The sequence below is a fragment of the Zingiber officinale genome, chromosome 5B (genome assembly GCF_018446385.1).
Source record: "Zingiber officinale cultivar Zhangliang chromosome 5B, Zo_v1.1, whole genome shotgun sequence".
Taxonomy (NCBI): domain Eukaryota; kingdom Viridiplantae; phylum Streptophyta; class Magnoliopsida; order Zingiberales; family Zingiberaceae; genus Zingiber; species Zingiber officinale.
The window spans coordinates 131,708,514-131,731,774 of record NC_055995.1 but is presented as its reverse complement, the minus strand read 5'-3'; the positions used below and the strand labels follow the sequence as shown (position 1 = coordinate 131,731,774).

At 40.7% G+C, this 23,261-nt stretch overlaps 3 protein-coding genes across 3 annotated transcripts; 2 read left to right on the top strand and 1 right to left on the bottom strand.

Annotated features, from left to right (window-relative positions):
- On the top strand, positions 1-406 carry LOC121987888 (protein GL2-INTERACTING REPRESSOR 1-like). The gene has a single exon (XM_042541594.1). It carries the CDS (start codon positions 29-31, stop codon positions 386-388), a length of 360 nt encoding a protein of 119 aa, XP_042397528.1. The 5' UTR covers positions 1-28; the 3' UTR covers positions 389-406.
- Positions 407-4,874: 4,468 nt separating this feature from the next.
- Positions 4,875-7,951, top strand: LOC121986059 (30S ribosomal protein S5, chloroplastic-like). Its single transcript, XM_042539836.1, has 2 exons — positions 4,875-5,591; positions 7,612-7,951. Exons 1-2 carry the CDS (start codon positions 4,918-4,920, stop codon positions 7,859-7,861), a joined length of 924 nt encoding a protein of 307 aa, XP_042395770.1. The 5' UTR covers positions 4,875-4,917; the 3' UTR covers positions 7,862-7,951.
- A 3,687-nt stretch (positions 7,952-11,638) lies between these two features.
- LOC121986058 (phospholipase A1 PLIP3, chloroplastic-like) lies at positions 11,639-16,383 on the bottom strand. The gene is made up of 5 exons (XM_042539835.1): positions 15,340-16,383; positions 14,151-14,648; positions 13,986-14,045; positions 12,914-13,330; positions 11,639-12,311 (listed from the first exon to the last, which is right to left on the bottom strand). Exons 1-5 carry the CDS (start codon positions 15,955-15,957, stop codon positions 11,784-11,786), a joined length of 2,121 nt encoding a protein of 706 aa, XP_042395769.1. The 5' UTR covers positions 15,958-16,383; the 3' UTR covers positions 11,639-11,783.
- Positions 16,384-23,261: the final 6,878 nt, after the last annotated feature.

Below are 23,261 nucleotides of genomic sequence, written 5' to 3'. Positions count from 1 at the left end.
GATCGATCAAGAAGGCGATCGATCGAGGATGAACCGCAACAGGAAGGGACAGAAGCTGGACCTGAAGCTGAACCTCGCGCTGATACCAAGTAGAGTGACCGACGAAGCCTCCCCCCATGGCTGCCTCTCGTCCCCATCAGCCAGCTCTTGTCTTTCGGCGGAGCCCGATCTGGGTCTGCGTTCGCCGATGAGTCCCGAGGCGACGACGTCGTCGATGGTGCTTGCCGGCTGCCCGAGGTGCCTCATGTACGTCATGTTGTCGGAGGATGACAAGAAGTGCCCCAAGTGTGCTAGCACCGTCCTTCTCGACTTCTTCCATGCTAGTGCCGGAGGCGCCGGCGCCGCCGGACGCAGCAAGCACGTCGACAAGAAGACCCGGATGAGCTGACTAATTCTTCTTCTTTTATCGTTGCTAGCTATTTTGTAGTCTTCTAATCGATTAGAGAATCCCGTTTTCTTCCTATGAGATGTTGATTTCTCGTGAAGCTCCAATCCTACATCCCTCTTTCATAATTGCCTATTGTGCATTGGATAAATAAATATATTATAATATGACGTATATTAACTCTCATTATTAAAAATATAATAATTTAATCATTTTTTTCATCTGTAATTATGGTATTTATTAACATGATATTTTATCAATGAAAATCAAAAGAAAAAAAGATTAATCAGATTGGGTAATGATCGATTCGGTCTCACGAAAATTTTCTACCGGCCACTAAGATAAATCAAGAAGCGCTCATAGCGGACAGCCTATTATCACAATATCCTTTAATTACGTATCCTATTTAAAAAAAAATTCATACAGATAACAATGAAAATCAAAAGGAAGATGCCTTCGGATGATTTAGTCTCAGTTGATTTAAATAATCATTATCTCCCGGTGGTGGCCATTTTATAACCTTTAAATCCATTTAACTTGGCTTATTATTATTATTAGATTTATCATTAATCGATTAATTTTCAAATTAATTTAGCCTATACCCTGTCAATGACTATCTCAATCGACTTACTTCTTGTAAACGCTATGCCAATTTGACTATTATAGTATATAATTTTATCAGATAAATGGTTACTTTAGCCTATTTCTTGTAAAAGCTATGCCATTTGGAAAAACAAACGCCATTAAAACTCAATATTAATAGCACACAAAATCGGTTGTTAATGGTCTTACAAAAAAGTTTATTGATTTTCTCCGTGAATGCCAAATTCCCAAATCTTATCGTGCCCTTTCACTTTTTTATTTTTGGCTAAACCCTCGCCCCAAACCTTAGATTACTGTGCTTGATCCTTCAACAACTCGCTGAACCCTCGATCCTCGATCGATGTTTTTTGTCCTTCAAAGGGAGGTATTTATCTCAATTTTATCGAGATTTGAACCCCAGATCTTATTATGACAATATCTCATGCGCTAGACACTAGACTCATCCGAAGGGATATTTTACTTTTTTCCTAATTGTGGTAAAAGGTGAATACGCTCGCCACCAGTGCCCCCGCCAACCCGTCCCAGGCCAACACGGAGGAGATAAATCACGGGCGGCTACTAACCTTTGGAATAGTGACTAGCACATAAGGGAGGTATTTACCTCGATTTTGCCGAGATTCGAACCCAAGACCTAATTGGTGGCAAAAGGCGAATACGCTCGCCCCCAGCGCCCCTGCCAACCCGTCCCAAGGCCAACACGGAGGAGATAAATCTCGAACTCAAGACCTAATGTGGCAAAAAGGCGAAATCGCTCGCCCTCAGCGCCCTCGCCGAGGTAAATCACAGCATCCTGAGCGAGCATGTGGCAGGTGGGGTGAGTTGCACAGGGACCGGAGATTTACGCCCCGACTATCCTGAGTTTTGACTCCGCGACTTCATATGGCAAGCATCCCACTACATATTAACTCGAATGACTTGTGGGGTCTTAAACCCAAGATGTGTGTTTGCCGCATTAGGTCTTGGGTTAATGATCCATATCATAGTCGTTCTTTAATAGAAATTATTATTGCTTTTGATGTGTTTAATTTTCTGTCTAAGACTAGAATTCAGAGATTCCAATGAATTGTAATTTGTAAGTCGTCTTCTGTTTTCTTCACGAGTTTTAAATTCTAAGATTTTAAATAAAGTCTGTTTTAAACAATAAAATTATAAAATCGTGGATGTTTTGACGCCGAACCTTTGTTTTGGCACTGAGCCTTTGTTTCAACCCAAATATAACTAGGTTGAGTTACTTGGCAAGGATCGTCTAGTTTATTTTTCTATGGATCAGAGAGAATGATCTATAATATAAGTATGGTTGTATTATGATTATAATTCAGACATAATTAGTTATGATTTTCTTCTGTGTTCATCTTCCCATCTAGATTATAGTTTAGATAGGGATAGACGATTGAAGACCGCTCGGAAGCCGCGCGTCCTCACTCATCGCCCGACAGTCCGGCCACCCGCCTATTGCCAGCGGCCGTCGGACGGATGATCGGACTATCGGGTGTTGAGTAGAGGCGGCCTCCGGTCGCCCAACCTGACCTAAATTATAATTTAGATGGGAAAATGAACTCAAAAAGATATCACAATTAATTACGATTTAATCACGACCACAATCCAACCATATTTATATGGTGAACCATCCTCTAAACCCCGAAAAGGAATCACAAGAATTACGATCGAATTACGATAATGATTCGATCATAATTATATTATGAGTCATCTCATGATCCAATAAAATGGACCAAAAGATCTGATCTATGAGTTAATAAATATTTCCATGACTCTTAATTTCCTTTTATCCCAATATCACCCATTCACCCATCTATTAAGTGAAAATTATACCCTAACACGTGACAACAGTTTGCACTAACCAGAGATGCACAAAACTAAGGTAGAATGATCAAGGTAAGCATGATTATTTGTGCATGCCAAACCCTATAGATCCGTAGGTAGTACTTGTAACGCTCGACCACGATGACTTTTGAAGCAAGACTTGAACAATCTTACGATCATCATGGCCAAGACGACATGGCAATATAGGCCCATTTTGTTGGCGCAGCGGCGAGACCGATCAGAAAACGTAGTTTCTGTAACAAAATAAAATTTTTCCTTTTTTTTTTCAACCAAGATTAATAGTAATATCATAATTAAATAAATTAAAATGAACAACTAATTAAAAATAAAAAAGACAAATTGATTTAATTTAGTTATAATTTAGATGGTTGTTAATCTAAGACAATTGCAAAGCTTTACTAAAAATATTTTAGACGGAGAAACCTCTTATACTCTTTGAAAAACTCAGAAAATCTTTAGGAAATGATTACAGTAGTTGTTCTCAAGTTGTTGTATCTTTCCTAGGTCCAGAAGGTCTTTTTATATCCACAGAAAAATCTTATCTATTGCTTGAGGGTGCTTCCAAGGGGCTTGGAGGGTGCCTCCAGCGAGACAGCAGAGAAAGCTTTATCCGCTGCCAAACAATTACAAAAACTGGTTCAAGGGCGCTCTCAATAAGTATGGAGGGCGCCCTCTATACATCATGGAGGGCGCCCTCTATATCATGGTGGGCGCCTTCTACCTGCAACGTATAAATAGCTCCAGTTTTCCTTTGGATCTTCTGCTGTTCTGTTCGCTAAGATGATTACGGCCAACCGAAATAGGGCTCACTTGAACCTAATTTTCGATCTTCTCCTTAAGCAGGTTTCCGCTCCGGCTTCTCGTCCCTCAAATGTCGTGTACGTTTTTCTCGTCCACTAGTGTACTCTTCCTCAGTCCTTTCGTCTCTCGGATGTACTGAGTCCGTCGGCTCCCTTCCCGTGCCATCCTTCTCGCTAGCGTCATCTTCCGCTTGACTTCCTATATTCCTAAACTCCTACATACTTAGACACAAAGATTAAAAATCAAACAAGACCTAACCTAACTTAATTGATTATATCAAAATAACAAAGACATCCATTTGACTACCATGAAATTTATTCCTTGGCTAACCATGAATATGTCCATTGGCTGCCATGGGCTTCATCTTGTTGACTGTCATAGCTCAATTTGATGTGGGCATGCGTGTAATGGCTTGTTATAGCTAGGTCCATGGGTTCCCTTAGTTATCCCTTTAACAAGCCAAGGTGATTATGGTACAAAATGACAAAATGCTAGATGCATGGTTGTATATGTTGGCTATTCGTCATTGCTCATTAATTGCTAACAAAGTCATCGAATATCCAAATTGACTTCGTTAAAGCTCGAGCCATATCCATGAAATCTATAAAGGGGAAGGTTGGGATTGAAATTGTTGAGTCAACGAATTTAGAAGTTGCATACGATACAATTGATAACAAGTACATATATAATCCAGCTTACATGCATGACTCATTGACTAGTCAAGGTTAATGCTCAAGGAGGTAGGAACTTTCACCGTGGAGACTCATGTAATAAGGACGTTGGATATTTTCAAACATGAACTATTAGTGATGTTGGAATGTCATGTTAGGATTTATTTGTGCTGGAATGATTCTCTCCTAGTTCATCCATCAGTACATTCAAAAGTACTTAAAGTAATACATCGACAGTCAATCTATGAGGTTTTTGCTATCCCGATGAAATCGTTCCAACATTGGAGCGGTTACTCTACTTGTAATGACAAACTCTCAAGGGACGTTTGATTTGGAGGAATAAAAGTGAGCAATGAAAATAACCGTACTAAAATTAATTGGATCAAAGGCATGGATACTAAAATAATAGTACTTCCAGAATTTACTGGTTGATTTTTTTTTTTTTTTTTTTGAATTTAGGGTCTGAAAGAAATTTGAAAAGAATGTGTGCTAAATTTATAATAATAAAAAGGCACTAAAGAAGTTGTGTGGGCCAAATGGCCAATTTTTTACGATCCAATACATTAAGGAGATAAGCCTTCTGCTTCGCTTCCGCCCCAGTACCTTCTCCCTGCAATGGCTTCCGCTGCAGCAGCCATCTCCGCCGCTCTCTCCTCTCTCTCCCTCCACCCTCCCTCCCGCCGTTCTCATCTCTTCAATACTCCACTTTTCGCCTCCTCCTCCTCCTCCTCCTCCTCCTCCTCCTCTATCCGCTTCCATACCGTCCCCAAATTAGCCGCCTCGCCCAAAGATGATATAGACACTTCCTTCTTCGACAACCTCGACCCGAACTCTGAAATCACATTCGATCCGCCCGTCCCACCTGAGGGCTACGTCCCTCCTCCTGCCTTCGACGAGCTTCCCCCGGAGTCCGAGGAGGCCATCGCCGCCGCCTATGAGGAGATCTACGGTCCCGCCTACAGCGGCGAATCCGTGCTCGGGAATGACATCTATGTTATGGACGCTAAGCTCAAGAAGGCTAGCGGGCTTCTCGGCCGCAACAAACGGGAGAAGCCCAATGATGGCTTCGATGAGAGGGTCGTCCAGGTGAGAAGGGTCACCAAGGTTGTCAAGGGAGGTAAAAAGCTCTCCTTTAGAGCCATCGTAGTGATCGGAGACAAGAAAGGGCACGTTGGCGTCGGGGTAGGGAAGGCAAAAGAAGTGGTGGATGCCATCTTTAAGTCCGCTGTGAACGCTCGGAGGAACATTGTGACGGTGCCAATGACCAAGTATTTGACCTTTCCCCACAGGTAATTACAGTTCAGCTCAGATACTTATTGGTTGGAAATAGTAATTTTATGCTATAGTATTATCTTACTCGTTGGTTATTTAACCGGAATCATAAGCAAGTTGGCTAGAATCGCACGAGAAAATAAAGAAGATCCAGTTCTGTCTAGTCAAAGATTATCACACAATATCCTTCATATGTTAAGAGTGCCACTGTCAAAGAAATTTTAGGATGACCAAAGCAATCATTGGGAGGGAATTAGATGGCAACTGATGCTTGCAATCTTATGAAAGACATACATCATGAAATTCACATGAAGTTAATGCTTTTTCAGAAAGAGGACTACTCCAATCATGTGTACTTTATACAGATTATGTGATGAATTAATGTTCTTTCTTTCTTGGCATAACTTTGATCATTCACTTAACTTATAGTTATAACATAATCTTTGACATGGAATCACAACTAAGGCCCTGAAGCTATGTGTTAAGTAGGGAAGGATGGATTTAGTAAATACAGTAGTATTTTTTTTATGCCTTCCTTCTGGAGGTTTGAGATACTGTACACTGTGGAAAGAGGAATGAAGAAAGGGGTTGTTGGCACGTCGGATTTGACATAAGAAGAGAAGAAAATTTGTTCCATTCAATTTTGGGAAGGATGAGAAAATGAATTAACTTTCATAATTTGTCCTTTCCCTAATTTTACACCAAGTAAATGAGGGGAACTATATCGACTCTCATGCAATTCATCCTTTCCTTCATCAGTCATTTAAGATAGATAGGGAAACCTGCATCTGGTGTTCTCCAACCTGATTGCAAAACACTATGAAAGTCTCTTGGCTCTTTCAGTTACACTAGAATCCTTATATAGTTTATTATAAGCCTTTGAGACTCAAAAATGAATTGGTTCTGAGTCAAAGTTTAAATTATCATTTTGTGCCAATTTTAAGTTTGTAGCTTAAATCTTAATCCAAGCTTCAACACATATCCAAGCTTGTCAAGATGAGTTTATATTGGTCTTAATCCTATGATACTTGGCTTGTTTACTCTTTAAAACAAAGGTATTGTAGTTAGGAAATTAATAATTAAAATTTTGTTATATTATACATGCTTTAGTACTTCTAAAGTATCTCAAGATAATGCATCTTTCAATTAAGGTTGGTGTAAATTAGAGTATTAATTGGATAATTGAATTAAAAATGATTAATGTTCATTTTTACTCCAGTGTTTGTGAATTCATATAAGCTTTAATCCTAAAATCTACCTCTACTTGTTTATTAATAATAGCAATTGATAATAATTTTGGGAAAACAAATAATATATATTATTTAAAGTCATCTTAATGCATGCAGATAGGATGATACTTAGACTTAGAAGAAGACTATGCTAATTAGTTTGGATTTTAATGATTTATTAGAATAGTATGCATGTACTCTAATGCCTAGTGCAATATAAGATTTCAAAAGATGTTCAATGACGTATTTATATGTAAAATCTTCCTCCTCTCATGCTATAATCACACAATTAAACCATTGTCTCCTATATTTGTGCATCAAAGATGAGATCAGGGTTTTCAATAACCATTGAAAATTGATTGTTATAGTTGAATCCTAATATACATAAAGTTGATTAATTAGTCTTTCTGGTTTTAATTCATATATATATTTATTACAATCACGTTGTTGCTTGGTGGGCTTCATCAGATTCAAGAAAAATTAGACTTAACTTACCATTTTACATATTGAACCCAAAGCCAATGACCAACTCGATCAAGAAAAAGAGGTCGACACAACATGAAACATCCAAGTATCCTATAGTTGGATGAGATAGTTAAATAAGCTGAACAGTTTGTTAGAAACCTACCTGGGATAGATTTTGTTTTTCTTTGTAAAATGTCTGTAATGTCAAATCCTGTACTATTGCATCTATTTAACGAGTTAATGATGGAGTTCTGTGGTTCTTATGCCATGTCTTTCGATCATTGTGTTTTGTTATGCCTAAAATTAGCATCTGATTTGTTGCTCTAATTGTTCACTGCCGTAGATCGGATGGAAATTATGGAGCAGCAAAAGTGATGCTGCGTCCTGCTTCACCTGGAACTGGTGTTATCGCCGGTGGCGCTGTTAGAATCGTGCTGGAAATGGCCGGTGTAGAGAATGCTCTGGGAAAGCAACTGGGAAGCAAAAACGCACTGAACAATGCAAGGGCAACAGTTACTGCAGTGATGAAGATGAGACAGTTACGAGAGGTGGCTCTTGAACGAGGAATTCCTATGGAAGAACTGTGGCAGTGAAATTTCATTATGCAAAATTTGCTTTGTCATCCAACTGAAGTCGCTTATGTGAACGATTTTCCTTAAAATACATGGTTTTCGGTTTCGGTACATGATTTTCCCTTCGTGCAACATTTCATCTATGAATCGACTTGAATGACACTTTAGTCTGCTTCAGACTCCACCATCCCCTGGATATTGCATCCCTAATTCCATTGTTTAAAAATTTACTAAATTAGTTATATGGATTAAATAAATAAGTTAACTAATTAATTAATCTCATTATCTCTGTTCGATTGATAAATCTGCATGCATGAATGATCCATTCGGTTCACCTTCAAGTAAGCACGCAAGTGCATTTGCAATCATTCTTGGTATTTAATTCTGTCCGGAATTTAAGTCGGATGAAGGTCAATTGAGATAGTGTTAGTACCAGGGCTGGCCCTGGAGGAGGGTAGCACTGGGCGATGGCCCTGGGCCCATGATTTAAGAAGGTCCAATTTTTTTTTTTTTAGTATTATCTATTATAAGCATGTAATTGGGGTCTTGAATAGTTGGGTCCAAATTTATATTTCAGAATTTTTTGATATTGTCTTTTACTTTTACTTTTTAGGCATGTAATTGGGGCCTTGAGTAGTTGGGATCCAAATTTATTTTGGACATTTTTTTTTCCCGCCCCGGGTCTCCTCTGTAGAAGGACCGGAGCTGGCTAGTACTAACGGAGAGGCGATTTTGACACACCTAACGTATGTACATCAAAAAAACGAACCCAGCGTGAAATTCAGGAAGAGTGATAACGAAATCAGCAGTACTCAAGCTCTGCGCATACTCAGACAAGCACACGGAGCGTTAGAGACTAGAAATCAAAGAAAAGGTCTCTGGTGCAAGTCCTTCGATGTTCAAGTCAGATACTTTTTCCTCAGAAGAACAGTGTACAAAGAAAAAAAGAACTATAGAAGACGAGTACGAATATGCGCGTGCACTTGCTCAAGGCAGAGGACCTCCCTTTTTGTATGACGCTGCATGCCTTCAGAGTCTGCATGTTGTCAGAGAATGTCGGGTGTCAGGGCCTGTCGGGTGAGAGGGGATGTACGGTGGTCTCTTATTGGTGGAAGGAAGGTTTCACTCGCAGGTGATAGTAAACCACTGGAATATTCCCTGACGTATGACAATTATTCCCTGACAAAAAGTTACGATTCCTTGACATTGTTGTCGTTTAGTACTTTCCGTCCCGCTCGGGTTTAGTTATAGACAGCTCGAGCTGACCGTTCAGATGTACCACTCGACTTGAGTCTTGATGAGGAGGATGAGATGTGGCAACCCGCCCAGGCTTTATCTGTATCTGAGATTGTGGTGAGGGACCCATTCTTCACGCCTTAGTCGTTGAACGGTCGGCCGAGAGTTGTCTTAGTGAAAGTACTAGGTCTGTTTACACGGCCTGAGCTGGGAAAGTCCGATCAATCGGGGGCATGTCAGGAACTAATCTAGGCCGCATCTTACGTCTCAGATCTGGGACCTGACTTGCCTGTGCACGACCAGGACTTATGCGGCTGATGATATGAGGCAGTCTAACTTCCTTTTTCTCATAATTATTGACTGTCACGTCCTCTTTGACTGTTGACTGTGACATCCTCTTAACTTCTGATTATCACGTCATCGTGACTCTTGACTTTATACGCCATATCAATATTCATAAATTTCCAAATCTAACTCTTAGATTCAGGTTTTTCCCACCGATTCTTTTCATTTAGCAGGCCGTTTAGTATCATGATTTATCTCCCTTCTATAGGATGTTGAGGCGGACAGTAGAGAGTGCCAGTTTTAGAAAAGGGCTGTCCTATCCTATATATCAGAAAGTCCTAAATGTCCTTTAATTCACCTACGCTACTTACCCATCCGCTTCAGAAAATTGGATTCATCACCGCACCACCTTAACCTGTTGCCTAAACCTCGTCAATAACATAAGTTTGCAAAATTCAATCACCTTTAACATGTCAGAACCTCATCCCTTACTAAGAATTTAATCCTCCATGACTTTCTATCACTTCCAAGCATCTAGTTACCTCTTCACTTGCCTGATCAACTATTCAACATTCAGCTCTCTATGACATGCCAAGACTTACAATTACATGCTTAACATTCAATCCTCCACAACACTTATGTGCCTAACATTTAGTCTTCTACTACTTATTAGGACTTATGTTACCATCAAATCTCTGGTCAACCATGACTCTATCTAGTCAACCATGACTCACATGATTAGAAGATGCCTAATTAGTTAACACCCTGTTTAAAAATAACTTAAGTCATGGAATTGAATTGAATTTCATTATGAATTGAATTCCATAAGGAATTGAATTTAATTCTTATATTTGGAATGAATTACAACTTAAGTTATGGAATTCTTATGTTTTACCATTTTATCCTTCTCTCTTTTCTCTTTTCTTTTTTTACAAAGAAGAGAGAATGAGGGTACAATGGATATAATATGGAGAATTGAATTCCCTATATAAATCACACATAAAGAGATGTGATTTACTTTTGCCTTGTTTGATGGAATTGGAATTGAATTCCATATCAATTCTTAGCTAAAAAATCATTCCAAAGCATGGAATTCAATTCCAATTCTAAAAGTAATTGAATTCCATATCATTCCAAACAAGCTGTAAAGGAGTAGAGATTAATTTCGGATGGGTGCATATCCTTGGAAAAAAAAACTACTCTTGCCCTCTAGCCATTTGGCGGTGAGCTATAAGTTGACATCGTGATTTACCTCCTTTCACATAATCTGATGACGAGTTTTGAGGGACACCTAAGGTGAGTGTAATCATCATTTATAATAATTATGACTCACATGATTTATCTCCCTTGTGATGATCTTGAGGTGGGGTGTTGGAATGAGCATAATCACTTTTTGTCCGATTAAGACTCACATGAACTTCCAAATAGTTAAGTGTGTGGTCAGCTTCTACTAACTTTAATTTTTCTACTATAAAATATTCAATTAATTTAGACCTATTTTATGTATTATTCAACAATTAAACATATTAATTAAATATCAAAATTCGATATGAAACTAATCAACTTTGACTATGGTATCACGTACCGTTTCTATCAAAATTCAATCAGGATATAGTGGTTGCTGTAAGATACCACCATCCAACAAGATGAAGTAAAAAACGGAAAATGAATCTTGTGACAGCAAGATGAATCTCCTCATAATGGAAAAAGGAAAGATACTACTAGAATAGGGCCTTAAATGAATTAAATGCTTGTACATGCTTTTAACCTTCTTAATTATCAAGAAAATGCACTCTTAATTATCTTTTAATCTTCCTTTATTGTACATGCTTCATATGCCGAGACTTTTTGAGTTTTATGCGTGCAAATATACATAGGCACTCAAAAAGAGTGATAGGATTTCTTAAATGATTAGCTCTTTCATTTTGCATAAAATTCCTTTTTTTATCAATTTATATACACAATGTCTTAATCGATCTCTAACAACTGTTCCACTATTTTGGAAGTGGTGATGTCTATAAATAAGTTTAACACAACAATTACCATGCATTCTAATCTCCTTAAGAATCTTCTAAAGGCACAATGCACATTTAATTTGTACTGTGTATACATTTAATTATGTGATCACCAATCAAATTAAACTCATCTACAATTTCATTAACAAAATTATCATTTTCAGTTAGTGATTCTCTTTACAATTTTCTATTAGTCACAAGTCCCATTGTGCCATGCAAGAGGTTCCAAGCAGATGAAATATATGAAATCAACTTAGTCCTCTTTGTATTAAAATGAAGGCTAATGCTCAAGCATTTGGGGTTAATTCAGCTGATTGAATGAACAATAGGTTTTACAATGACATGTGAGAGGGAAAAAAATAGAAAAAAAAATATATAAAAAATAAAGAATGAATCCCAGATAAAAATTAAACCCTCTGGCTGAAATCAATGGATCTCAAGAGCAAGAACAAATGCCCTGAGGCTACAAGCCAGCTGAATAACTTCATTGGATTCCTTACCCCATCCAAGGAATGCTGTTGAGAGGAGTTAATTGAGCTATTCTGACGAGGGGCAATGCTCGTCCGGAGGCTCGATAAGGCCACAAGCGGCTGCCAGATGTTGCGTTGTCGTTCCATCTTCGCCTTCCTAATGTGTTTTAGCTCCTGACGGATGACTGTACGGATGGATCTCAAGTATGAAGACATATCATGGTCTCTAGACACTGCTCCTTCTGAGCCGTAAGCAGAGCTGTCGCTCAGGATCTCAAGAGGATGGGGAGAATTGATGAACGCTGACAATGCTGCCTGCAATAGCCTCTTAGAATCTGAATTCAAGGGCGATGAACCTCCCAGGACGTAGAGGCCTGTATCTGGTGGAAGAAGGTGGTGGTGTGGTGAAAATTTTTCTTCAGGTTGTAGGATCAAAAGACTCCCCATAGGAGCATATAGCAGTTTCTGTTAAGAAAATAATTGAAAAAGAATTAGTAACAGATGGATCATGCAAATTATACCCGGGCTTGGTTTCAATTATAGTGATAAAATAATCCACTAAAAACAGTCATCCTAGCACTTAAGACTCACACTAGTACAAAAATCAGTGAAACACATTTACCCTTCACACAAAAGTCTTTGCCCCATGTTCATTGATATGGAGCAACGTTACCCTCGTATGAAAATCATGTGTCACACAATTACAAGTGATGCCTTGAACTATAGAAATTCTATACTGAACTAAAGGAATTGTTTGTATGCAACTCTAAGGTAAGAATTCTATAGACGACGCTATAGAGCAGACCAAAGATATGATTAGAAAGGTAGGGAGCCTACATGATTTTGACGATAACGTTCATTATCACCTTAGGCCATTCATATGGCATCATGTTGCCATTTAGTACCACAGTTGGGCATATTATCAGGGCTAACTGGTTAAAAACTCAAGATGTATTTAATTGATCGATAATTGGGAAACCTCCAAGAAAGAATACAGAAGCTATATAAAGAGCATTGGTTAGGTACGATGGATTTAAACAGAGAAAACATGATAACTGAGAACCTACCTGGTTCATCAGACATGGATGATGCCGGAAGTTTCCATTAATAGCCTTTAGAATGTTGGCAACATTATCAGGGTAGTGGCATGCAAATGCTCGAGGAACGATATCCCTATGAATTGATATGGCTTGGACATGCTTTGTGGGCAAACCCAATTTGTGGAGCAAATGATTACCACCACACATGACATACGGGGAGCCAAAAGTTACAACGGGCAGTAAGGATGAGGCTTGTACTTCTCCACGTATTACCAGCATTAAGCTCAGAAGCAATGCAACACTTCCACCGAGAGAATGGCCAGTGAAGCGCAGAGTTGCAGAATCACCATAAAACTTTATGTAAGCTCTGATTTCAGGCAACATTTGTTGGTAAATTCCTTTTGCAACTTCATAAATTCCTCGGTGTACGAGCACATCTTGATCCTAAATCAAACAAGGAACAAATTTAATAGGCACAATAGGCATGAAACTAAATGCTTGAAAGTATTTTATCAATGGAAAAATTTAGTTAGATTTAGAAGGTTGAAACATGCATCATTTTTCTTTTCAAATGAAAGTTTCAGGCATGTAATTTCCTGATTGATCTCAATTTGTCGATAAAAATTTCTGTCAAACTCTTAATAGATGATAATTCATATCTAATGCAATCTACAAATGCAATTTAAAAAACTAGGTTTAAAGTAAAATGTTTAAAGTTGGAGAAGCAATTCCAACTACAATTAGGAAGTTTAAATTTTAAGCTTTAAAAGTTTGTTATAGTCATTATTGTTTTTATTGGGTATTATCGTTTTCTACAAACCAGCTAAAAAAATTAGCAGTCTTAGTTGCATTAGTCTTTTTATCATTTGATAAAGGGGTTCTTGCTCATCTAATTAATTCTACAGTTTAATAAAAAAAGTTCACTCTGAGTGATCTTTTATGATGTGAATTTTGATTCTGTGTGATTGATTTTATTTCTTGTTGTGTGAGATAATTGTTCCCCTGCTGAGTCATCTATCCTATCCACAGAGAACTGAGAATTGCATATGATCCACAAATGAGAATCCATGACTACTAAACATTGCTTTATATGAATTACCTCAAACTGGATAGGCTCAAACAGAAGATTTGCTTGCCAAGAAGCCAGTGTTTCAGAACCCTAAAGAACAAAAAAAGAAAGGAATTTATACCCAATAAGTTTTTAGTTGAATTCATGAGAAAAAAAGAGTTAGACATGTTATGTGATACGAAAGAGATAACCTACTTGAACTACAAAATATCTAGTACTGCTTCTCATGTCATCACATATGTACCAACCACAAGGTGAACTCTTGGCTGAATTCAAGTCCTTTGCAACTGCATCTTTCATCTCCTCCTTTCCAGCAACCACAGCAGTAACTGAATTTGTAGTGGCGATGAAAGATACTTCTTTGATACTTATACCTTTTCCTTCATTTTGTTTGCTTGCTTCAGTTGAATTTTTCCTTGATTTCTGTTGAATTGAACTGAAAGGAAGGATGCCCTTTGTCCTGGATTGCAAATAGGAGGCAGCAGAAGCTGCAATGCGGTAGGCAGCAAAATCATTCAACCCAGTAACTGTTTCATCTTTCTGATTATCATTGTTCTGTTCTTCACTGTTGACTTCTTTCGATTTTTTATCTTGAATAGGTGTTGGATCTTCAACAGTAGTTAATGATTCACCTCTTATATCAAATGAAGAGGCCACAAATCGCAAACCATAGCATTTAAGGAGGCCTTTTTGCTGCATAAGTACAAAAAAATCCCATTAAAGTGAACTCATGATCTCATAATTTGAAATATGGACTCCAGAAACTGAACATTCAATATTCATGCAGGAATGTCTTGTTCATGGAAGTGCATATCCAGGACAAATAACTACTTAACAAATAAGAGCGATGAAGGCATGGACCGACAAAATTCTGTCAACAAGGAAATACATACCCATGACAAATAGTTGCCAAATCAAATAGAGAGATGAAGGCATGAACTGAGAAAGATGATTCAGAGGTTTGGTACCAAAAATACCAAATAGTGCAGTTAGATGTCTCCATAATATGCCAAAGCTCAGTTTTTCCATTTCAAAGGGTCTCACAACAACAATGAATTAGACACGGGATAACTTATCGTGTTTACAGTTTAAAAAAAGGTTATCCATCCATCATACATAGCTTTTCTCTGATATTAAACCCTTAAGCTACAGACAATGCATTTTTACGCATAGCAATTCAAAACCTAAGTAAGCTTCGATCGCAATGAACTTAAAAAAAAAAGAATGTAAAAGTTGATGGAAAATTTACAGCATGGAATTGCAAAGTTAGGCAACGCCAAACTTTGTGGCGATAATTTTTTTTTTTTTAAAAAGAACAAGAATGGAGAAATGGAGAATCATAGGCACTCAACCAATATATCTTTACATGAAAAAAAAACCCAACCTTTATCTTTGGAATATCATAGGCAAGGCTGCTGAGCATAGCCACCTTCCCGAAGAGTAGCGCCTCCCTGGATGTTACTCTTCGGAGGAGGCGCGAGAAGGACTCGGTGTCGAATTCCATCCTGTCCGCCACTTGGCCAGGGTTGGCGCATCCTTGGCAACTCTGGACGCAATCTTGCCCTACGCACAACTCCTCCTCCTCCACCTCGTCCGAGTAGCCTGTCGCCTTCTCCTGTTTCCCCGCCCAGATTAACCCCACTCTTAGTATGTTCTGTACCCAACTGACCCTTTGTGTTTCGGTGGCCGTTTCATGCTCCTCCGCATCTTCCTTGTCCTCCGCATCTTCCTTATCCTCCGCTTTACTCTCCTTTCCCACCCCCGGCCCTTGGCTCCTGGGCCACAACCACATCGTCCTAATCGGAAACACGTACGACTGCCTCGACGGCATCGAAGAAGAAGCGGAAGTCGACGATGTCTCCGTCGCGCTCTTGCCGCCTACCGCGCTGGCTCGCGGCGCCAAAGAAGCAACTTCGTGTCGATGGCGGAATGTGGCATCGCAGGTAAGAGCGATTCCCGGCGACGGCACTCGAACGGCTTTCATCCACCTCGTACCGTCCATTTTCTCACCGTTCCCCACCCGAACCCCCTGAAAGTCTCCGACTTTACCCTCAAAACCGGTGCGACCTTGATTTTTCTCAAGTTTTATTGAAGGATGAGCGCGGTAGAAGGAAGCAGCAGACAGCCTGTAAGAAAAGACGCAACTTTTGCTCTCCCGACGATGCTCTATCGACTTCAATGCTTGCAGCTCCGGCGGCCAGATATTTGAAGACGCGATTGGAAACTTGCGCGCGCCACCTAACCCAAAAATATAGGAAGGCAAGCTGCCGCGGCCGCGGCCGCTGCCGACTATCGAGGCGGAAAAGGCGCGGATGGATATGCGGAACACGTCACCTCTGGGGACCGACCGAGATCGATAAGCAGAACGCGTCACGGCCTGGACACGCCGATGGCGATGCCGATGGCGCGATGCTTGAATAGGGTTCGAAGGTTAACCAAATTCACCCGCTTTTTGTAGACTGTTGCGTTGTTGTATTCTACCTTTCTTCTCGTAGTCTTCCGCCGTGCGCTGGCTTTTGTTGGTTGGGTCAAAACGTTGCTTCATTTTATTTTGTACACGTTTCTTTGTTATTTTAAAAAAATGCAAAATAAATAATTTAATATTATTTTTTATTTATTTTCGTGACTTGTAGGCAACTACTTCGGAAATTGAGTGTTGATTGATCAGACTTATTTCCCTTACTCTATCAATATATAAAATAAATAAATTTTTAATGATGATTGATTTGAGTTATTAATATTTGTGAATAAAACATTAAAAAAAACATTGGACAGACAAAATTATTTATTAATTTATTTTTGTTCCTTTAATTTTAGTTTTATATTCAAAAACCCTTAAGAGTGAATCATTGAATATATAGATTGGACAATCTGGAGGGAAGAGTAAATAAACTAGGACTTAATTTAGATCCTTATTTATAGTCTATTAAAATTCTTCTTTACTAGATGGGAATCAAGTATAACGTGCAAGTAATTTTTTTTATCTTAAAATGAAATAATCAAATAAGTCTAGAAGAGAGGAGAATTACTAAGAGTTTGTTAAAAAAACAGCCTTTGTTTTATGGGAAAAATCAAAAACACGTCCCTTTATTTTCAAATCATAAAGAACACACAATTTTAATTTTTTTTTTATTAAAAGAGTGTTAAATCATGTTCTACCATGTACGTACCCAAATTTCCTCCAATACTATTCTTTCTATGATCTTCCGTCTAATTTTTAAATTAGTTGGATGTGTTGTAATAGTTATAATTTCGTAATTGTTACAATGAATTTGACATACTTAACATTCAAAAATATTCATATTATAGTAGCTATGATTTTATAGCTACTACAATGTGATTTAATCACTATTGTAACAATTATGAAATTGAAAAATATTATAATTACAATAGTTTTTATAGTTGTAGCAGCTAATGTTTCATAGCTACTAGAACTATGAACAATTGTATTTGTAGCAGTTATGAAATCGTAGTTATTACAATACGAGTTTATCCTATTCATACAGTTGACCAAGTATGTCAGGAGTTAAAGTATGTGTCAAAAGTGAACAATGTAATGAAGCATATTTATGTTATTTTACAAGGAATTGATGTGGTGGAGCATTCCTTTGATGATTTAGAAATAAAAGGGTATACTTTTGACTTTTTGCCCTTTGTTTTATAAGCATAAACCCTTAGATGTTCTTGAGTTTGAGTAGGTTGAGCATAACAAAATCTTAGCAATTTCATCCATGCCTATAAAGTAACCTCTATGCATATATAGAATAAATTTCAATAGCTCCATTGAGCTTCGAATCTCTACTTTTGTAACAAGTGTTTTGTTATTATATTTTGTTATCACAGTCATTTTGATATATTATTGTGATCTCTTCATTTAAAAGTGGTTCCTCCGTTTTTTTGGATGATTTTAGGAAGGAAAAAATATAAAGGTGTTTTTCGAGAAGTGATCTACTTGACAAATCGTAGGCTTAGAGTACAATCCTGGGAAATTATGAACTAAGTAAAAAATTATATCACTTGCTTCTTGTTTTGTTTTCATTTATTTTGCTGCATTATGATCTTTTGAAAAAAAAAGAGTTTTAAAAGCAAACAATATTCACCCCTCTATCGCTGTGTTCAATCCTATAATAAGTCCAGGATTAAATTTTTAATAGAGATGAAATCCTAATAGATCAAGTCAAAGTGATCAAATGCTACACAGCAAAGACCTGAAGCGAACAGACTTTAGATACGAAAGTCCAAAAATCATGGAGACATTCTAGCATGCGGGAAGTTATGATGAGAATGAGCTTTTAGTGAACTACGACACTTGAAGTGTGGGTAGAACTCAAACATCAGACTTGATCTTTAGTATGATTGAGTTAAAGTACATCGATTAACTGATATAAATTACAAGTCGACTAGTGCATATGAAGAAATGAAAATCCTTAAATTTAGATGTTTGATAAGAATTGACTGATGAATCTCAAATATGCAACTAGTCAACACCTTAAGTTCATCAGGCTTTGTGGTATGGTGCAGTCAGCTGAGGTTACCACAAATGCTGGTAAGGTTTATGGTTTCAATATAGGCAACTATGAAACCATTAAGTCATTCAAATTTTATCGTTTGACATTGTATCAAATAGAATGTTTGCCAGTAACTAGGGCAATCAATTGATTTTAATCAGTAAATATAATGTTTGTGAGTTAACTAAGGTAGATGACTAAGGTGAACTCATAACATATAGAATGTTTGCAAGTTGATTGAGACAGTCGTTTTGAGATGAACTCGTAGCAAACAGATCATGTACATGAGTTTACTAAAGCAATTGACTAAGGTGAATTTTCAGCAAAGAGAAGGTTTGCTTGTCTATTGTGGCAGTCGATTGTACGTGAAACATTAAACTAATCCTTGGCAAAGAGTCAATTGATGTTTATTTCAGAAAATCATTAATGGAAATTTCAAAGATAAGATCGACTATAATGTTCGAATTATGACCAAATCACAGAGTAGTTGACTAATGAGCTACCATCCAGTTGATTGATGACTAGATAAATCTAAAAAAAGGTTAGATCTTACTCTTCGTATAAAAAGACAACATGATTTCATTCTATGACAATAACTGCAAACAATTGCTAATCTACTATGATCATTTGCTCGGCAAAGAGATCAAAGTTCTTGTTCCTCCTGCAAGAAAACATGTGAGTCCTATATTTTTATCAAGTGCAAGCATTGTAACATAGTGGCTTATCCTATTTCACTATTCAGATCATTATCACATAGAGAAGGTTATTGATCCTGTCCGAACGCTGAATCGATGTACACTGGATACGTAGCGCTCTCCGAACTGATGACGTGGATCTCCGGCCGATCGTATGGAGCCCCGGTGAACCTGCAAGGAAGTCGGGCTGGGAAGGGGTTCTCGGCGACGACCCTCCGACGCTCAAGTCAGGCAAGAGGAAACTAAGGAAGTGGCTTCGAAGATCCAAGATTGCGTACCTCAGGCGAAGTATGAGGCCCCTTATATAGAGCTATGAAGAGGCTTATGCACACATACCGAGGCGAATACGTGTCTTCTTACCATACCTCAGTATGGGCTTGTCAGAGGAGCTTGTCTGACACCATACTACTACAGTCCGAGCACCTCTCTGATGGGACAGTAGAACCTTCCGTCATAGGTTTCTGCGTATGGGTTAGTCGTCGAACACGCTTGTTGTCAGAAGATGTTTCCCGATGTTTCCCTTGTCCTTTTGTCTCTTCTGTCCCTGCGCCGAGCGTCCGGCCGCTCGGCGGCTACGTCGCGTCCGACCGGACGTAGGTGATGGTTTGACCGGGAAGATTCTCGGTCACTTGCTCGGCTAACTGTTCACAGCATTGCCGCTCTAAGCCTCGGTCCGAGCAGGCTGCCCGCTCGGCCTGGTTACCCTATTCCCTATGAGCGTCGGAAACCTGAGTCCCCGTCGGGTTGTCTATGATTCCGCTTAAACCCCGTTCGGCAGGTCGGTCCCCCCTTTTCTGGTCGGCTGTCTGACCTTTGACCTCCACATGGCGTTGACTCCCCTCAAAGGGGGTCCCGCATCCGTACCGTCGGATCACTTGCCTCCCCTTCAAGTCTAGTCGAAGGAGGCGATTAGTCCGACTGACTAGACCATCAGTCACGCCGAGCGGCGTCTATATGCAGCTATCCTCCTCTCGGGCCCCATGGGGGCAGCTATAACGCCAGTCAACGGCAACATTCCTCGGTATCTTTTCGAAGTTTTCGCCAATCTCCATCATTAAGGACGAGCACGCGCTCATTAAATGCGCCCAAGTAGCTGAACACCACGTGGCGATGCTGCCGTCATCGTACGGCGGCAGCGTGGTGTCCGACGGGATCGAGGCGGTTCGAAATGGACGGCGAGATGCGTGCTCCGGTTCTCGCAACCTGAATCCGACGGTGGGGGCCGCCCGGGCTCCACCCTATAAAGCCTTCGCTTTCTTCGCCTTCGCCGCATTTCTACTGTCGCGTGCCCAGAAACTTCCCTGTCATTCCTGCTCCGGTGATCTCGTTGCTGCTTCTTCTCTTTCCAGCGATTCCGCATTCTCCATCGATCCTCATTCTTCTCTGTAAGGCTCTCCTTCTGTTCTTTGGTTCTTGTAATTTCTTTGCGTTTCTTTCCCGAGTTTTGGTCCTTTGGGTATTGTTTCATCTACCTCCTTCTTCCTTCTTTCGTCTGCCTTCTGTTGTTTTCGTCCGTTCGGACAATGACTAGCTCCTCTCAACCTCAAGACCGAGCCCTCGGCCCATGGTATATCACCATGGAGTCGCGCTTTGACCGGCGCGACACCGATATTCTGATAGATAACTTTGACATCCCTTCCGACCTTGAAATTATCCTACCCTCACCTTTCGCTCGGCCACACAAACCGCCGCGCGGAGCTTTTTGTGTTTTCCGCGACCAGTTCACTGCCGGTCTGCGACTTCCCATTCATCCCTTCATCGTTGAAGTTTGTAATTTTTTCGGCATTCCGCTTGGAAGCCTAGTCCCTAACACTTTCCGCCTTCTGTGTGGCGTAGTTGTTTTGTTCAAAATCCACAACATTCCCCTCCGACCGGAGATCTTCTACTATTTCTACTACCCTAAACAGTCCGAGCTGGGCACTTACATGTTCCAGGCTCGGTCCGGTTTAGTCTTTTTTAATAAATTGCCCTCTTCCAATAAACATTGGAAAGAGTTCTACTTCTATATCCGTCTTCCCGAGCGGGCCCCCTTCCGAACCCAGTGGCAGGTCGGACCGCCAATCTCACCAGAGCTCAAAAGGTTCAAGACCCGACCGGACTATCTTCACGCCGCAAACATGCTAGCCGGTCTGAAGTTTGACATCACTAAGTTCCTACCCGAAGGGGTGATGTACATATTCGGCCTGAGTCCGATCAGGACTCCCCTCCCGAGCGGCTTCGGTAAGAATCTTACTTGTACATTTGCCTTGATTGCTAACTGATTTTCTCCTTTTTTCCTTTGCAGCGAACATTGTCATGGAGTCGGTGATGGCTGGCATTTTGAAGAGGAAGGCGGCGGCGCTTGAGGCCGCGGCTGCCAAAGAGATGGAGGCACTCGGCATTGAACCGGTCGGCTCACATGAAGGGGAGAGCGGGACTCAACGAGAGTCGGCCGCTCAGGCCTCTCCCCAGGATGTAGCAAGAGGAGCCACTCCCAATGGGGGAGCAACAATCCAAGAGGAAGGCTCCGCTCAGGAGGAAGAGCGCCCTCTTCGACAAAAGAGACGCCGAACGGAGACCCCACTCCGCTCGGCCACTTCCGTGGTCCAGCCGACCGAACAGACCACTGTCGATTCTCGCGGCAAAGCTCCAGTGGTCGAGGCGATTTCGTCCGATCAGACCCCATCCCATCTGGATGCGTCTGCGGACCCTCTCGAGGCCATTCCAGTCAGCGCACTTCCGCCCGCTCCCCGTCAAGTCCAGCGTTCAACAATTTTGTCCCAGTTCTCTGCGCCGACCTCCGATCCTTCCCCGGCCTCCGCTCAGACGACTCCTGGTCGGCACCGTACCGTCCGGGTCTCACTCCACCTCCCCACCGAAGAATTATTACCCGAGTCCGATCGGCCGACCGCGCCCGAGCACACGATCACCCTGAAGGGCCTCTAGCTGAAATGTGGGCTGACGCTCGGGCGCGCGTCGCTATGATTCCACCCCGCAGTTTGGCCAACAGCCACATGCAACAGGCCACTGGGGTAAGCGTATTTCCTTAAGTCTTTTACGCATTCTTTCCGATCGGCTATTAATGATTTTGTTAATTGCAGAGATGGGTAGAGGATATCGCTGTCTCCAATCGTCTGGCGATGGTAGATGAAGAACTGAAAAGGCCGAAAGCTCTGAGCGGCTCGTCCGGCTACCAAGGCCCTTCCTACGCCGAGCTACAGAAAGAGCTCAAGAAGGCCCAAGACTTGCTGGCAGCCGAGCAGAAGAAGACGGCCGAGCAGGCTCACAATCTGGCCGAACTCGATCGCCTAAACAAATCACTGGATCGCAAGATAAGCCTAGCCACCAAGCGGAATAAAACGGCTATCTCCGATCTGGAGAAGAAGAATGTTGAGGCTCGGGGCCTGGAGCAAAAGGTTAAAGAGCTGATGGACCAGCTGACCGGCGAGAAGGTGGCCCGATCAGACGAGGTTAAGAAGCTCGAGGCTACCTTGCAAGAACATCAGGCCGCCACCGATGCCTCCCGAGCGGCCTTCAAAGAATACCAGGAGGCTGAGCCTAGCCGAGTAGCCGCCCTGAGCCAGAATTACATCCGTTCGGCCGAATTTTCGGAGAAGGTTTACGAACGGATGTACACTACCTTTGAACTAGCCATGGCTGCCACGACAGATTACTTGAAGTCCAAGGGTCATCTTCCCGACTCAGCCATCATACCGGCCCAGGACCAAGTGACGCTGCTCAACACCATCCCGAAGGACCTTTACGATTATTTAGAATAGAAATTTATATGTAATTCGGTCGCCTCTATCTTTTTTGTAATTCGGTCGTTCGGCCTTACTTTCTCTATTGATGTGCCATCCTTTTGCTTGCATTTTTCCTTTGCTAATCAATACGCGTGTTGTCCGCTCGGCTTCCCGACTTCCGTTCATGTTCCCTTAATTCTCCTCGCTATTCGTCTCTCCTCCCACCTTTCTTGTGTTCGAAAGGGATTTTTACGAAGTATTTTGCATAGATAGTCCGCTCGGCTGAATATATCCTGTTTTACAACAGGATTTCCGCCGGACATTCACGAAGTACTTTTGTTTACTTGATCGATCGGCCAAATGACTTAAAAAGTTACCTCT

Coding starts and splice junctions, on each gene's coding strand:
- LOC121986058 (XM_042539835.1), bottom strand. CDS start 15,957: ATGGACGGTACGAGGTGGATGAAAGCCGTTCGAGTGCCGTCGCCGGGA. Junction 14,046..14,150: donor CTAGATATTTTGTAGTTCAA/GTAGGTTATCTC, acceptor TTTGTTCTTTAG/GGTTCTGAAACACTGGCTTC. Junction 13,331..13,985: donor TTGAGCCTATCCAGTTTGAG/GTAATTCATATA, acceptor TGTTTGATTTAG/GATCAAGATGTGCTCGTACA.
- LOC121987888 (XM_042541594.1), top strand. CDS start 29: ATGAACCGCAACAGGAAGGGACAGAAGCTGGACCTGAAGCTGAACCTC.
- LOC121986059 (XM_042539836.1), top strand. CDS start 4,918: ATGGCTTCCGCTGCAGCAGCCATCTCCGCCGCTCTCTCCTCTCTCTCC. Junction 5,592..7,611: donor TATTTGACCTTTCCCCACAG/GTAATTACAGTT, acceptor TCACTGCCGTAG/ATCGGATGGAAATTATGGAG.